The 15,774-nt window shown below is 33.6% G+C and overlaps 1 protein-coding gene across 3 annotated transcripts in view; it reads left to right on the forward strand.

Annotated features, from left to right (window-relative positions):
- Positions 1-15,774, forward strand: part of LOC106879394 (protein disulfide-isomerase A5) — a 69,065-nt gene that overhangs the window by 16,737 nt on the left and 36,554 nt on the right. For all 3 annotated transcript variants that reach the window (XR_016241427.1, XM_089350516.1, XM_089350517.1), the window contains exons 2-6: positions 5,770-5,893; positions 8,640-8,727; positions 9,965-10,030; positions 12,138-12,183; positions 13,314-13,406. Coding sequence is in view for 2 of the 3 variants with exons in the window: in XM_089350516.1 (XP_089206642.1) it covers positions 5,770-5,893; positions 8,640-8,727; positions 9,965-10,030; positions 12,138-12,183; positions 13,314-13,406 (417 nt within the window). In the remaining variant the exon portion in view is untranslated. The remainder of the gene's footprint in view (positions 1-5,769; positions 5,894-8,639; positions 8,728-9,964; positions 10,031-12,137; positions 12,184-13,313; positions 13,407-15,774) is intronic.

Here is a 15,774-nt window from a genome sequence, read left to right on the forward strand (position 1 = left end):
TTTGTCTGTCTTTACATTCTGAGTTCAAATTCCACCAAGGTTGACTTTGCCTTTCATCCTTTCAGGGTTGGTAAAATAAGTACCATTTGAGTCCTGGGGTCGCTGTTATTGACTTAACCCTACCCCCTAAGTTGCTGGCCTTGTGCCAAAATTTGAAATCATCATTATTATTATTAGTGTTGATTCAGCAGAATTGTTATCCTGTCAGACAAAATGCATAGCAGCATTTCTTCTGGGTCTTTACATTCTGAATTCAAATTCTTCTGAGGTTAACTTTGCTTTTCTTCCTTTTAAGGTCAATATAATGATAAAAAACAGTTGAACACTGGGGTGGATGTAATCAACTAACCCCCTACTCTTACTCCTAAAATAGCTGGCCTTGTGCAAAAATTTGAAACCATTATTATTATTATTATTATTATTATTATTATTATTATTATTATTATTATTATTATTATTATTAAGGTGGTGAGCTGGCAGAATTGTTAGTATGTTGGACGAAATGCTTAGCTGTATTTACCCATTGCTACATTCTGAGTTCAAATTCCACCAAGGTCAACTTTGCCTTTCATCCTTTTGGAGTCGATAAAATAAGTACCAGTTGAACACTGGAGTCGATATAATCGACTTGTCCCCTCCTCCAAAATGGCTGCCACTGTGGCAAAATTTGAAACCATTATCGTTGTTGTTGTTAAGGCAGTGTATACTGGAAGAATAGCTAGCACATTGGGCAAAATGCTTAGTGACATTTCGTCTGTCTTTATGTTCCAAGTTCAAATTCTACTGAGGTCGACTTTCCATTTATCCTTTTGTAAGTACCAGTTGATTACTGGGGTCAATATAATCGACTTACTCCCTCCCCCAGAATTGCTGGCCATGTACCAAAATTTGAAACCAATGTTGTTAGGTCTAGAGTATATCAGTTGTGTGCCACTTAAAAAATAAATTAATATTGTTATTATCCTGGTAGTATGTTTTCCGTTTCTTTAAAAAGTTTACTTCACATTTTCTGTGCATTTAAGAAAGAAAAAATCATCAAAACTTCCCTCTTCCTCAACCTAAAAATTGAAACTTATTAGTTTTTTTCAAATGACCAGAAATTGTCCCTCACATTAATATTGCTTCAAATCAGTATATTTTCAAGCTTAAACCAATGCAGTTAAATCAAATCTTGTTTGCTAATTTATCTCCTGCTGGTCAGTGTTTCAAATTATAAAACAAAAAATTATCTCCAGTTGAATTGATATCATCATCATCCTTATCATTTAATGTCCAGTTTCCATTCTAGCATGGGTTAGACGGTTTGACCGCAGCTGGTAAGCTGCACTAGTCTCTAATTGTCTGTTTTGGCAAAGTTTCTACAGTTGGTTGCCCTTATTAACACCAACCACATTACAGTGTATACTGGTTGCTTTTTACATGGCACAAGTACTTTATACATGGAACCAGCACGAGTGCTTTTTATGTGGTATCAACACAGGTGCTTTATGTGTGGCACCCGTTTGGATGCTGTCTATATTTTGTGAAAATTAAGCATATATTGTTTCTTGGAATATTTAAAGTGAATTGACCTTCAGTATAGTGATACTTAGATAATAATGTTTTGCATGAGTTGGGTAGGGGCTTTGTGATAGAAGGTGAAGTGGTGTTGGAAAGTTTGAATTGTTTTGCCTACTGCTGGCTAAACAATCAGACTTTGTTATCAGTACATATCCTTGAGTTGGCTCTTGAAAGTTTTTTAGTTTCATTTTTTCAACTCGTGTTTCATATCTTGATTTGCTAAGTAGTTTTTGTAGCCTTTCTGTCAATTTTTTCATTTAATTTTGTTTTGGATGCTCCAACATTTTATAATTGATATTAAAAGCTGAACTGTGTATTAATTGCCTTAATGTTCACGTATGCAAATAGCGTATATTCCTGATAACACACACACACACATATATATAAATATATATAAAAGATAGAGGTGGAAGCAGCGCAGAAGTAAATTTAAGACATTCTAATTTAGAAAGAAATTAATAAAATGATTCAAAAATTTTGTTTATATTTATAGGAAAGATAAAATATTACTGGCTTATGCGATGAAATTTATCTTATTGAATATTTAAAAAAATTTGGAATTTGAAGTCAAAGCAGGTTGTATTTATCTTCTGTTTGGTGGTTAGAACATATCTGGAGTTTTTCCATAAAGTCTTTAAATATAGATTGTTTGCAAATAATTTGGTATAGTGTTCAAGGTGTTAGAGGGAAAGAGAAGGGGTGTAGTTGTCCATTGTCTAAAAAATCTGTGGGTTCCTGCCAAGGGAGTGAGTGGCTTAAAAATATTTATTGAATGGGTTTTATGTCCAGCTGTGTGTGTGTGTATAAGAATAGCAAGACATAAATGGAAAACTCACAACTCTATCAGAAAAACTCGAGAAGATACTCAACCCCACATTCGATACCAAGAATGAAGACAACAGAAGAACTGCCAGCAATGAGCTCTCTTCCAACTTACAACAACTGTGTAACACCACAGAATAATTAATCAACAATAAACCAGAACAAGATACACCACATCTTACCAGAAGCATAATCAGATACATTTGGAAAAAAAGAACGAGAAAGTTTACATTTTGGAACATGGTGAAAAGCTTAAACAAAGCTGGAATCTATGAGAAATAGCTAAAATCCACACACACACAAGAAATAAAAGCTTGTATAAGGTGGTGAGCTAGCAGAACTCCTAGCATGCCAAGCAAAATGCTTGTTGACGTTTCTTTTGTCTTTACATTCTGAGTTCAAATTCTGCTGAGGTTGGCTTTGCCTGTTATCCTTCTGGAGTTGATAACATAAGTAACACTTGAGCACTGAGGTCAAGGTAATCAACTCGCCCTTTCCTCCTCTGAAATTGTAGTCTTGTGTTGAAATCTGAAAGCAATAAAGAGGTGTATAAGACCTATACATCTGTTTGGAAAGATTAAATTTTCAAGCAGTTCCTACTCGATATTGACAGAAGAATGGTCTGATTTATTAATTCAAGTAGGAGGATCAATTTAGTAGTGGTATCTGAACAAAAGGAAACTATTTATTTCAGGTTATCTGAACTATAAAGGATGGAAATCAAAATGAATTGATATGTAATGTGATTCTTGTTTATCCTGTTTATTTGTAAGAGCTATATCCTGAAAATGTTTGTCAGCAATTATATACATATTCTTTTATCTAACAAGGGCTTGTATTATAATAATAATGCAAATAATTACATCTCATAACTTTAAGTGTGTTCTAAACAGTTAAATGTTTATCAACAAGAAAAGCTATCTAGTTGCACCAAGAATTTTTGTAGCAGTATCTATTCCAGTTTGTAAAATCCATTCTCTCAAAAAGTACAGATGATTGGATGTAAAATTTTGTTTGTCATCATCACCATCATCATCATTATAATTATCATCACTGTAATTATCATCATCATTTAATGTCTATGTTCATGCTGGTATGGGTTGGATAGTTTGACAGGATATATTGAATCTGAGGATTGTATTGAGTTCCAGTGCTTGTTTTGGAATGATTTCTTCAGCTGGATGCCCTTCCTAATACCAACCACTTAACAACATCTACTGGGTGCTTTTTTTTTGTGCCACTGGCCTTAGTGAGGTTGCTATGCAGTTCACAAGACTATGAACCCTGATGGGGATGGGCCAGTTTATACAAGAAGATGAGGCATTAAAGCATAAGGTAGGGGTAAGGTTGGGGTGGAAGAGCAGGCACTTGTAGAGGAGCTACATAGCTACTCACATATAGAAGAGAGGGAATAATTAGTAGGAGCTGCAAAGTGATAAATAGTGATAACGAAGTGTCCCCTCAAAGTACAAGGTGAATAGAAATGAAGGGGACAGAGGAACATTTTATTTTATTCATTGATACTTGCTTGTAAGGTTGCATTTGGAAACTATCTGGTCCATGTTACACTGTGGGATTGAACTTGACACTTCATAATCTTATGTACCAATACAGTGTGGTTTGTGAATAAATAAATACATAGAGTGCTAAAGAAAAGAAAATATTAAAAAAATGCCTTTCAGTTTTATATATTGTCTCATTTACATTTGAGCATTTCTTTTTGCAGTCCTATAATCCCTTTTGTTTCTATAAAAAGAGACAAATATAATTTCTTGTAGTATATTTATATCACTAGATTACTCTCCAGTATGTCTTGAAACTGCTTGTTATGACAAAAATTTCTACTTTTCTTTCAATATCTTTTATTTTGCAAAAAGGTCAAACAGTTTCTTCTCCACCAGAGAAATACTGAGTCTCTTGGCCAACATTAAATCACTCTCATAACTCTTCTTCGATTACCAAACTTTCCAAGTTCTTTCAACAAATGTATTTTCTCTTTTTTTCTCCTTCTCATATATTTTCCCTTACCTTTGATCCAAGCATTAGCTTCAGTTTTCTTTCTGCTTTTGTCTGTTATTACATTTTTTTCATATCTGTTATGGACATGTCTTCTATTATGTGTAAAAACTATTTTTGCAAACAATGCACAACAGTTTTCCTGAAGGTCATAATGTAAAGAAGATCTTATTTTCCCACAGTTTATTGAATTTATGCTTACTATCATTCTCTGTTTATTTTTTTCATTTATTGTCTTTTGCATTGCAGTGGGCAATGTAAAAACAAATATTATGTTTGAGAAAACCTGCAAATGTTCACAAAAGTTAAAAAAAACATAACTCTATAGCATAAAAATTTCAGCAAAAAGTTGTGATTGACAGATGCTTTTTGCTGCCTGAAGATCAGATACAAAGTGTGTATTGAACAATTTGGAATGGAGGTGTAATCTGCTATTTTCAATCATCCAAAGCCTCATGGGTTGGCCAACTCTCACAGAAAATCCCTTGTTAGATGAAATATTACTGATTTTTATTATCATCATCTTTTTTCTTGTATCTTTCACTTGTTTCAGTCATTAAGCTACAGCCATTCTGGGGCATTGCCTTGACAAATCAAGCCCAGTACTTTTTTCTTTATTCTATGTCTCTTTTGCCAAGCTGCCAAATTACAGGGACATAAACAGACCAACACTAGTTATGAAGCAGTAGTGAGGGATAAACTTCTCTCTTTCACACACATACGTATGCACACACGCATGCACATACACACACACACGTTTTTAATGATATCAGTAGTCTCTGAAGGTACGCAGCTGCAAGAGTTTTGTCACTGTTTTGTGTAAATAAAATGGAAACCTTAATAAATTAATTAACTCAAAAACTTCATTTAGTGTATACCAACAAAAGCTTGCACTGATGAAAATTAAATTCAGAAATGCATCAATTGTTACTGGGAGATTTTTAATTAGTAATAGATACAAACATACAAGGGGTGCTGGAAAGTTCCTGACTTTGGGTAAAAGAAAATCCAGGAGGATCAGTTAATTATGATTATATTCAACATATTCCCTACTCAGATACACAAATTACAGTAACACTTCAGTTTTTCTAAGCTCTGTAAAAGAACTCAGAAGGTTGGGCCTCCAACCAGGCCTTTTGCGATACCCTTAAAGCCAGGAACTTTTCAGTGCTTCCTCGTACATACTTGCAGCTGACAGAAAAATGGATCACATGCTGCTTGTGAAAGCGAAAAAGACTATGTACACCACACAAAATCTCAATATGCTATTTAATTTTTTTAATCAACTTGCTAATTATGTTGTATTGGAAGCATTAAATTTAACTTTTGTTTTGTTCCATTGCTAAGAACCTTTTTTTAATTTCTTTCTAGACCTGTCTGGCAGTGACAGCATCTAAGAAAAGTCAAAATTTAATTTCACATGTTGAAGATTTGAAAGACTTTAAAAAGTTATTGAGGACAAAAACTAATTTACTTGTGATATTAACTAAAACAGGTATAGTAAATACTTTGCTTTCATTTTTTTTAAATAAAAAAGCTGGATGTTTAGTATATTTTTTGAATTGGTTAGTAATCTCTAATGTAACTTTAACACAAATTTTTCAAGAATTTTGGTTCCAAATAAAGTTTCTACCACTTGAGGTTATGGTATTGCTATATTTTGTTTGTCTAGAATAATAATATTTAGCTGTAGATCAGCTCTACTTGAACAGAATTAAAACAGGTTAAAGCTGGATTATTGACCACATTGTTAAGTTCAAAATCCTACTTCGGTCATTGTGTTCTGTCTCTTACAAGGCACATAACTCATTACTTCAGTTTGCCTGATAGTCCTCCCCACTAAAAAAAAAAAATAAGCAAACAAATGAGCTTCTGTTTCACAGTTTAAGTAATCAGTGTATTCGACCATAAAAAGTATTGCTCCAACACAAATTCATTCCACCCATCTCAGTATGGAAAAATACATGTAAAACAATAAATAAAATATGCAAATATATCTGTTCATAAACTTTTACATATCATTTGTCCTAAATTCCTCATGCAAGGTTTTATTTCAATCTTTAAATGTTCTATCATCTACATAATTCATTACAAATATTTCCTTAAACTGATACATTGAGCTCTGTGTTTGCTTTGTTGAATGAAGATTCAGCAAGACATAGTCTGTGGAAAATTATGATCACCCTATGGCTACCTGTATGCAGGGTCAAAGCTGAAAACTTCCAATGGCATCCTCTACCTGTCCCCATCACCCTTTTCTGTATCACCACTGGACTTATGATGAGGATGCGGTGGTGTTGGTACTGGTGTGTTGGTTTGCTGAACAACCTGTTTGAGGAGTATTGTTATAGTGGGCATGATTTGTAGGTAGCCAATCCCAACTCTCTTGCCCTTCAAGCTTGTATTGGTCTGGTGCAACAAATACCATGGGATTGGTACAATAAGTGCCATGGGATTGGTACTTACCAGGATACAGGGTTTGTATGGAGTTACCTTCTCTTGGATGAGCCTCATCTGTTCTGGGTCTATTAGGATATCTTTAAGTGACCTTCTTCCAAAGGCATTTTTGTGACATGCTAATTAACCCATAAGTGGGACCCTGACAAAGGCTACTACGCTGGGTCAGAGTAGATCTGGGAACAATAGTGACTAAGAAGTAATTTCACACTCCTGAATCTCCTGAACAAGGGCTCCACAACAGAGTGCAGTTTAAAGCTATATCCATGACAAAAGTTGCTGCTAAAGCTTGATTTATTGGTTTTCTTTCTTTTGAAAAGGAAATGAGATATTGGGTCATCTCATAAATAATGCGTTTTTTTTTATTCCTCTTTTATTTTTCAAAATTAAGAGAAACAAAGTTCTTTTTCAATCTAAAATATACTTTCCTTCATTTCCTACAATGCTCTTCCATCTATCTGGTAGACTTGCAGTGTCCCTCTTACAAAATTCACTTATCCGTGATGAAAAATACTCTTCCAGTACTGTTCTGAACTCGTTTACAGAGTTCATATTTTTTCCGTCCAAATGATTTTGAAGACTGCGGAATAAATGATAATCAGATGGGGCAATGTTCAGTAAATATGGTGGGTGGGGCATCGTTTCCCATTCAAACTGCTCCAGCCTTTGGAATGTCATCCTCACTGTATGTGACCAAGCATTATCCTGATGGAAGAACACCCTTCATCTTGAAACCAAAGCTGCTCACACTAGATCTCCTTTGTTATTGTTAGGTTTGCGTTTAGAAGTTCGAAGTGGACTAAACTTTTCATATCCCACCAAACAGATAACAGCACCTTATGTGGGTGAAGACCTTCTTTAGCTGGGGGTGCCGATGTTTCTCTTCTCCCTGCTCACTGTCTTCGATGCTTGGCATTTTTATAGAGAACCCATTTCTCAACACCAGTCACTATTCGGTCCAAAAAAGGTTCATTCATGAGATGTGACAGCGAAGTAGAGCATACATTCACTCTCTGCACATGATTAGACTCGGAAAGTTTGTGAGGAACCCATTGACCAATTTTCTGACTTTTCCAATGGCATGCACGTGTTGATGAATGGTTGAATGACCAAATCCAAGCTTCTCTGCTAGTTCCTCAACAGTTATGATCGGTTTTTGTTCCAACAGAATTTGCAGGACATTTGTGTCATGCTCTACAGATCTTCCAGGACAAGGCTCATTTTCTAGGCTGTAATTTCTGGCTTGGAATTTCTGGAACCACCGTTGACACTGGCTTACGATTATTGTCCAATCCGCATAAACTGCATTAATATTCCTCGCACTTTCCATTGCATTGTTGCCTTTATTGAACCCATAAAGCCAAATATGCACCTTTGCCACTTCCATTGTATTTTTGGAAAAATAACTGTTAAAATCAAACTGCACTCTTCAAAACTTGCACTAAAAATAAGTACAAGGTAAAATGACTACCTGCTTTTATAGCAAGTTGATGCAGGTAGTTTATCCTGTCTCCCTCCGACTTTTAGTTTATGCAATTGAAAAAAAACCACATTATTTATGAGATGATCCAACACTTAGGCAATCTCCCCTTTCTTGAAATATAGCCAGTGAAAGGTTTAATGTCAAAAAGCTATACTAAATATTGGAAATGGAACTCAGTTGACAATAAGAGCTAGAGTGAATATCAATTCTTTTCACCTTTTTGTCTCTTCTGTTCCAGTTCATTTTAAAATTCTAATTTGTTTTCCAATATCTCATATGTTGCATTTAATTTGTTTTTCAGAAAAATCTTTGTCTTCCATTTTACCTGTGATACAGACAACTGCTGAAGAAATGAAAGGCAAAGCCACATTAATTACCATTGACTGCAGGTAAATATTCGTTAAGAATGGTTTGGTAATCTATTTATAGTTAACACTTAGTAGTTTTGTAGGTGTTCTTTCTTTTGCAAAATTATACCAGTATCCATAGTAACTACAATCCTTACATATGAAGTTAAGATTGTTGGTTTGTCTATGCATGTTTAATATCACAACAACTTTCTTTATAAGATGGTGGTATGGAGAGCAGATAGCAAATTTAATTTGTCTAAAAATTAGTTGTTGTTTAACTCCAGGTCATCTCTGATTGAATGAGATAAAAAGCATATAGATAATCCACTGAAGTAAGGTTGACTTGTTTGTGATCCAGTCTTTTTTTCTGTATAATATACGTACAATTGCAATATTCTTCCATTTTGTTAGGCTTAAGATCAGTCCTAACTAAATGGAGCTGTGATAAAAGGCATTACAGTCATGATCATCCTGTTTTAAAAGGACAGAGTATAATTTGAGGGCGGTTCAGTTGCTATTTCTAGCACGTCAAGTGCCCACTTACAAATTGCCTTGTTGACATGTGAATCCTTAATTTTTTTTTTGAAAATGACAAGGTATGATTTGAAGATTTAGCTGTTAATTTTAACTGATCAATTGATGATGTTACAAATTGAAGGGAAACAATTTTCTTAATTTTCTATTGTTCTGAAAATCCTACAGAGAACAACAACAACAAGAAAAGAAACAAACAGCAAAAAACATGAATGCTTATACACTTATATTCTTATAACAAATTCGATCCTTTGGCTAAGAAGATATACTACTGTCATTAATGTTTACTGAAAATATGTTAATTTTCTTTTTAGTAACAAATCAATAACTTTGTTATTATTGAGTCACTATTTTTCAAGCTTTGTACTAAATGAACCAATCTTACTCATTTAGCTCTGTCTCTGTAATTCAAGATGATCTCTTTGGCTATAGCCAGACCACTCCTCTTTCAATGCCGTGATTAAAAAAAATAAAGAAGTGTTTAGCTAATCTTTTATATCTTTCAATGCACAGAAGAATCAGGATTAGATGATTTTAGTAATTTTTGGCTTAATATGATTTTATGCTGTCCATACAAAGCAAAATTCTTTTTCTGTTTTATCAAACCTAACAATTATCAGTTCATTCTGTCTTTAAGAAGATCTGATATTTTGATTTAGCATGACATAAACATTGAACTAGCTACATTTTTACTATCTTTTAAATATAAATATATGTCTCTATTTCTGTGTTATAATTTTAGTGTCGCAAAGAAACTTTGCAGAAAACTGAAAATGTCATCAAACAGCTTTGATATTAAACATTATCAGTAAGTGTTTTGATTTATTTTTGAGTCCATATTCTTTAGTTATTGTCTGTGTATGAAATGGTGAAATGGCTGAGGAGCTAAGATAATTAGATTACTAACTTATTGGATATATGTTGTATGCCTTTGTAGAAATCTTATTGTGACCCTGGGAAAAGCACAGGCATCCACCATGAGGTGGATAGATTCTCTGATTAAAACATGCATATATAAATATATATTTATAAAGTAATTCTTAAAATTTAATTGCAAAAGTAAATACATTGCTACAATTAATTCACACAGACTATGGAACCATTAAATAACAATATTGTGTGTGCCTACCATCACTGGAACTTGCTCTGACTGATAGTGTCTGTTAAAATGCATGCCTTGTGGGTTTTTATATTTACATTCTGAATTCAAATTCCACAGCTGTCAACTTTTTTTTCCTCCTTTCAAGTTATATAATATACTAATTAAAACCTGGTTTTTCATTAAACTTACTGTACTCTTTCCCAAAATTAGTGACCTTGTATTTATGCATGAAATTATTGTTATTTTTCCATTTCATTGATAAGAAATAGATTTTCTTTTTATTTGTTCTGGAGGAAGAGACTGTGCCTTTGGTTTTTGTAGTCTCTCTTAGATCAGTGACATTAAAGTGGTTAATGTTCCTCTTGAACTGTTATAAGTTGACAGTTGTTGGGGAAAACGTACAGTGAGAGATTTCCAGGGGAATGACATTCTGGGAAATAAGGGATAGGTATAGAGGGTTAGTGTGGCACCTGGTGAGTGGGAGGTGGACACAATGTGGGTTTTTGAGAAAAAGAGAGGAATGTGTTATGAGTGCTTGAGTGTAGATGGTGTAAGACTAACCAGCACTGAGGAGGAGAAGTCATGGTTGTAGTGGTAGAAAAATGCAGAGAGATGAGATGGCACATCTATGGACTAATGGTTGGAGTGTGTTGGTGCCATTCAGTCAATGTTTCTTTGGATTGGTGTAGGACGTTGGTGTAGGACATCTAGCACTAGCATTGTTCCAAACATGGAGCAGTAATTTATTGTGAGTCTTTCTTGAACTTTGTAAATGGTTAATAGTTGTTTATGGATGAAGTATTTTCTGGCTTTGAAAAGGAAGGCCAGTGTTTGTCTTTACTTTGTTGATGTGTGTTTGTCAGGAAAGATCCTCACTGATGGTAATGTTAATCATTTGTAGCAGTAATGAGGATTCTAGTGGCATGCTATTTAGGGTTGAGCTGGAGTGTGCAATTGTTTTCTTGTTATGATAGGTGCAGATATGGCTGTGTGGTTAAGAAGCTTGCTTTGCAACCATTTGCTTTCAGGTTCAGTTTCACTGTACTGCACTTTAAGCTAGTGTCTTATACTATAGCTACAAGTCGACAAATGTGGTGAAGTTTGGTAAAAAGAAACTGTGAGAAAGCCTGGTGTGTGTGTGTGTGTGTCTGTGCTGTGTTTGTCCACCATCAGTGCTTGAAACTTGGTATTGGTTTATATCCCCATAGCTTAGTAGTTTAGTAAAAGAGACTAACAAAATAAGCTACCAGTTTTTAAATGCAAGTAATGTGGTCAATTCATTCGATTAAACTTTTCATGGTAATGCCCCAGCATGGCCAAAACCCGATAACTCAAACAAGTTTTCTTAGGTATAGTTGTCTTGCATTCAGGAAATCCACCTGAAAAATTATCATGGTATCCATGTCACAGTTGATTGGTTTGTTAAGAATGGCACTATCCAACATCATCTTCCCTTTTATGGTTGAATGACTGGTCTCAAGAGTATGTGATATGCAGGTTCAAATATTTGCTGTTTGATTTTATGTTTCAAGCAATATTATTGTAAACAATGCTAGCACTTGATACAGGAAATATTTTGTGATAATCATAAATCTTTCATAGCTATGCTTTTCAATTAACAATGCCTTTTAGTTTATAATTATACATTTTTCCTCATTCATATGTGTTATGATTATGAACAGAGGTATGTTATGATTTGTGTTGATCACTGTACTGAAGCAATTATAGTGCTGAGACCAAGTCAATAAAGGGTAGCTTTAAGGAAGCTACTTATACTATGATGTTAGTAAGTTCTTTGTTTTTATTTTATCAGTGATGGAGAATTTAATCGAAACTATGACCGCAAATTAACTGTAAAAGTAAGTTTGTTTATTTTATTTAAAGAGAAACAATACAAGAATACTGTACAAATTAGTATTGGTATTGTAACTAAAAAAAATAATGCCGTTTGATTGTTTTAGATTTTCTTGATATTTTGTTGTATAAACACACATTCTGAAATTAATCCTGAAGGCTTGAAGGCATGACAATTTCCTATGGGTTTCTTCTGTATTGGAGAGGTTCTATATTGGGAGAATATTAATACAGATAAAATTTGGTTTAAATTGTTTCAAATTATTGTAGTCCAGCCAGTTAAGCACTTGGCTTTATTGCTGTTTGTTTTGGTGCTTCATACTTTTGAGTTTTAGCCAGTCCCACTAGACTGGCTCCCATGCCGGTGGCATGCAAAAAGTACCATTTGAATGTGGTCATTGCCAGTGTCGCTTGACAGGTTCCTGTGCAGGTGGCATGTAAAAAGCACCCTTTGAGTGTGGTCAATGCCAGTACTGCCTGACTGGGCCCTGTGCTGGTGGAACTTAAAAAACACCCACTACACTCTCAGAGTGGTTGGTGTTAGGAAGGGCATCCAGCTGTAGAAACTTTGCCAGATCAAGGTGCTTAAGCCTTTTTGTTTACTTGCAAACATATCCAATAAAAACAACTGCATTAGTGCTAAGCAGTGACTAGGAATAAATGAACTTTAGGTTAGTTAAAATATGTTTGTGGTATGTTTCAACTTCTAAAGGCAAATTCACTGCAGCTACTATGGTGAAAAAATGTTCTTTCTTATGGTAAAAAGTGTGAAATCACCATATCTGCCCTATAGTGTGAAGTACTGGGCAGATATGGTGTTTTTACATCTTTTACCATAAGAAAGTATTTTTTCTCTATGATAACTGCATCGAATTTGCCTTTAAAAGTTAAATATTTCACAAATATATTTTAACTAACCTAAAGTTTGTTTATATCCAATACAACTTCAGAATTAGCTTTGCAAGTTTTATTATCTTTCTCTGAGTAATTAACATCAGTGATTTAGTTTCTTGTAAATAAGTCTGTTGAATCTGGGTATTGCATAAGTTGTTTGTGACTTATATTTTACTGCTAACTTTCCTTTTAGTTATTTATTTTTCTTTTATTTAAACCGTTTTTAAAAATTCCTTTTCAGTCAATGATAAAGTTTCTTCAAGATCCTAAAGGAGATATTCCATGGGATGAAGACCCAGAAGCTGAAAACATCGTCCACGTAGAGAGTGAACAGGTTAGATAGAACATATTGATTACATATGCTGTGTGTAAGGAACATGTCTACGTTTCACTGAACTTTTTTAGGTCATGTTTATTTAGTTTTCTACTAAATTCTACTAAATATTCTACTATTCATATTCTTTTAAAAGAAATAGTTTCCTGTTTATTAGCTTAAAAATGTGACTGATTTTGCAGATAGTTTATAGAGTCAAATTAAAAGAGTTTTTTTAAATTACAGCTGTCTATTTTTGTTTATGTAAAATCCTGGAGGTAAATAAGATCAATACTCAGTATTCTGAAGTCAGTAAATAAAATATATTAATTATCTTAGGGTAGGTGGTCACAAATGTAACTATAATTGGCTGACTGCATTTGACATACAGGCAAGTGTTTGACTACATACTTCTATGCATCTATCTGAATCAGTCAGAGTGGACCAAGGTTATGTAAAAACATAAAGAAAACTAGTGACAATTTTAGGTGGCAAATAGGAATACAAATAGTTCAGAATAGGAATAAATTGCTTTGCTGTGGAGAAAAAAGAAAATCTAACGTTTTTGGTCAGACCCTTCTCTAGAGGGGGAGATAAAATGTTTTCTGATGGTACTTAATAAATAGATTAGGAATAAGAGAAAGAAAAATAGAAGTCACAAGATGTGACATATTTTCTCCTCTCTCATTATTACCAATCTATATATAAATTATCCTCAGAAAATATTATAGTGGGCATGGTTCATGCAGAGCCATCCCACCCTCTTGTCCTTCAAAGCTGTATTGATCTGGTGCAACAAGTGCCATGAGCTCAGTAGTTACCAAGTTATTGTGGTACAATATCTTTTAAATCATACATTGGAGAGTTTAGAGTAGATAATCTGTGTAGGGATCAGCTTGGCACTGACTTGAATGTGGTAACATCGAAACTATGATTTACTATAATTTTTCTTTTATTTATAATATTTTGTTTACTGATTATTTATTTTATTAATGTAGTAATATTGTGTTATTTATTTATTTATGATTTTGTTTGTTATATTTATAATTTGTGCAACCTTGTTATACATTGTATAGTATATTGTTAGTCACTTGTAAAACAGAATAACTACAGAAAACATAACTATGGTAAGTTAATTTTCTGATAATAATTAAAATCCTATTGAAGAGTATGATAAATAATGTAAAGCTAAATACCGGTGACATAGATAATCTTTAGACATATCATTTAGCACCGGACTTTAACCACTGTGGCAAAGTTTAGAAGAGAATAAAAAAAATATCTTTGAACAATATTAGAAGAGAAAACTCTCTTGTCTTCTGTTCTGTCTCAAGGTAAGAACTGTTATACTTCTCATAGTGTTTTTTTTTATGTCTTAGCCAAAAAGAGAGGGAAGCATTCATAATTTTTTGTTTCAAAACTTCCAAATTTATTGAAAGAAGAGAAGTAAAAAAAAACTGATTCTCAGATCATAGACCCAGTTGAAATGCTTGTAACAGAATGAATTCCACTAAAGATATACACAGAAGTGTTAAACTGGGTAATGTTTTAAGCATACTACCAAAGAACAGGTGTACTTTATGTGATGGGATAATACACAGTTTCCATCTACCGCGTTTCATTTCCAAATCTTTGCTTGATTTAGGATTACAACAAAAGATAATATCCCAAATTGTGGCACAGTGAGAATTGACCCAAAACCACATATTTGTAAAGTGAACTTTTTAACTTCATGTCCATACTTGTATCTGATTTAATGTTGTGGTTTTATAGATTAAGAGGAGAGATAGTCTTCTACAAAGTAGTTTACAAGCTAGAACAAGAAGCCAAGTAAAGCCTAGAATGATGGTCGTTGAAACTCCCTTAAAGCATGACAACCAGCAACTGTAGACATATCACCAAAAGACCAGTATCAGAGCATGTCAACAACAAATAAACAGCTTTTGATTGAAAATCTAGCAGTTTGATTAAAGATTGCTTTCAAAAGTTTAGGTTCAGTTGTATTTCAAAGAATTTGGAAAAGAATTAATGGAGATATTAACTAGAAGAAACAATTTTAAAAAAATTGGCTGGGTATTCATAAGTAACTTAGTGATTTAATTTTGGAGTTAATTCTTCTCTAAACAAGGAATTTCACACACTCTAAACAAGAAGTTAATTCATACTTAAGACGTATCAAACCGCTTTTATTCAATTATATATGCAATTTATTCTCCATTTTCATTGCTGTGGAATAATAGTTACCAAAATCTGTCACAAAGTTAGACTTGTATTCTACCGCTGAAACACTGTTATTTCACATTCTGTTGAAAGTTTAAATGTAGTCCAATGTGATATTAAAGAATAATCATCATTTTCTCATATTTGATTTAGGTTAGCTTGGTCTACA

The sequence above is a fragment of the Octopus bimaculoides genome, chromosome 4 (assembly GCF_046866305.1).
Source record: "Octopus bimaculoides isolate indiv1 chromosome 4, ASM4686630v1, whole genome shotgun sequence".
Classification (NCBI taxonomy): Eukaryota; Metazoa; Mollusca; class Cephalopoda; order Octopoda; family Octopodidae; genus Octopus; species Octopus bimaculoides.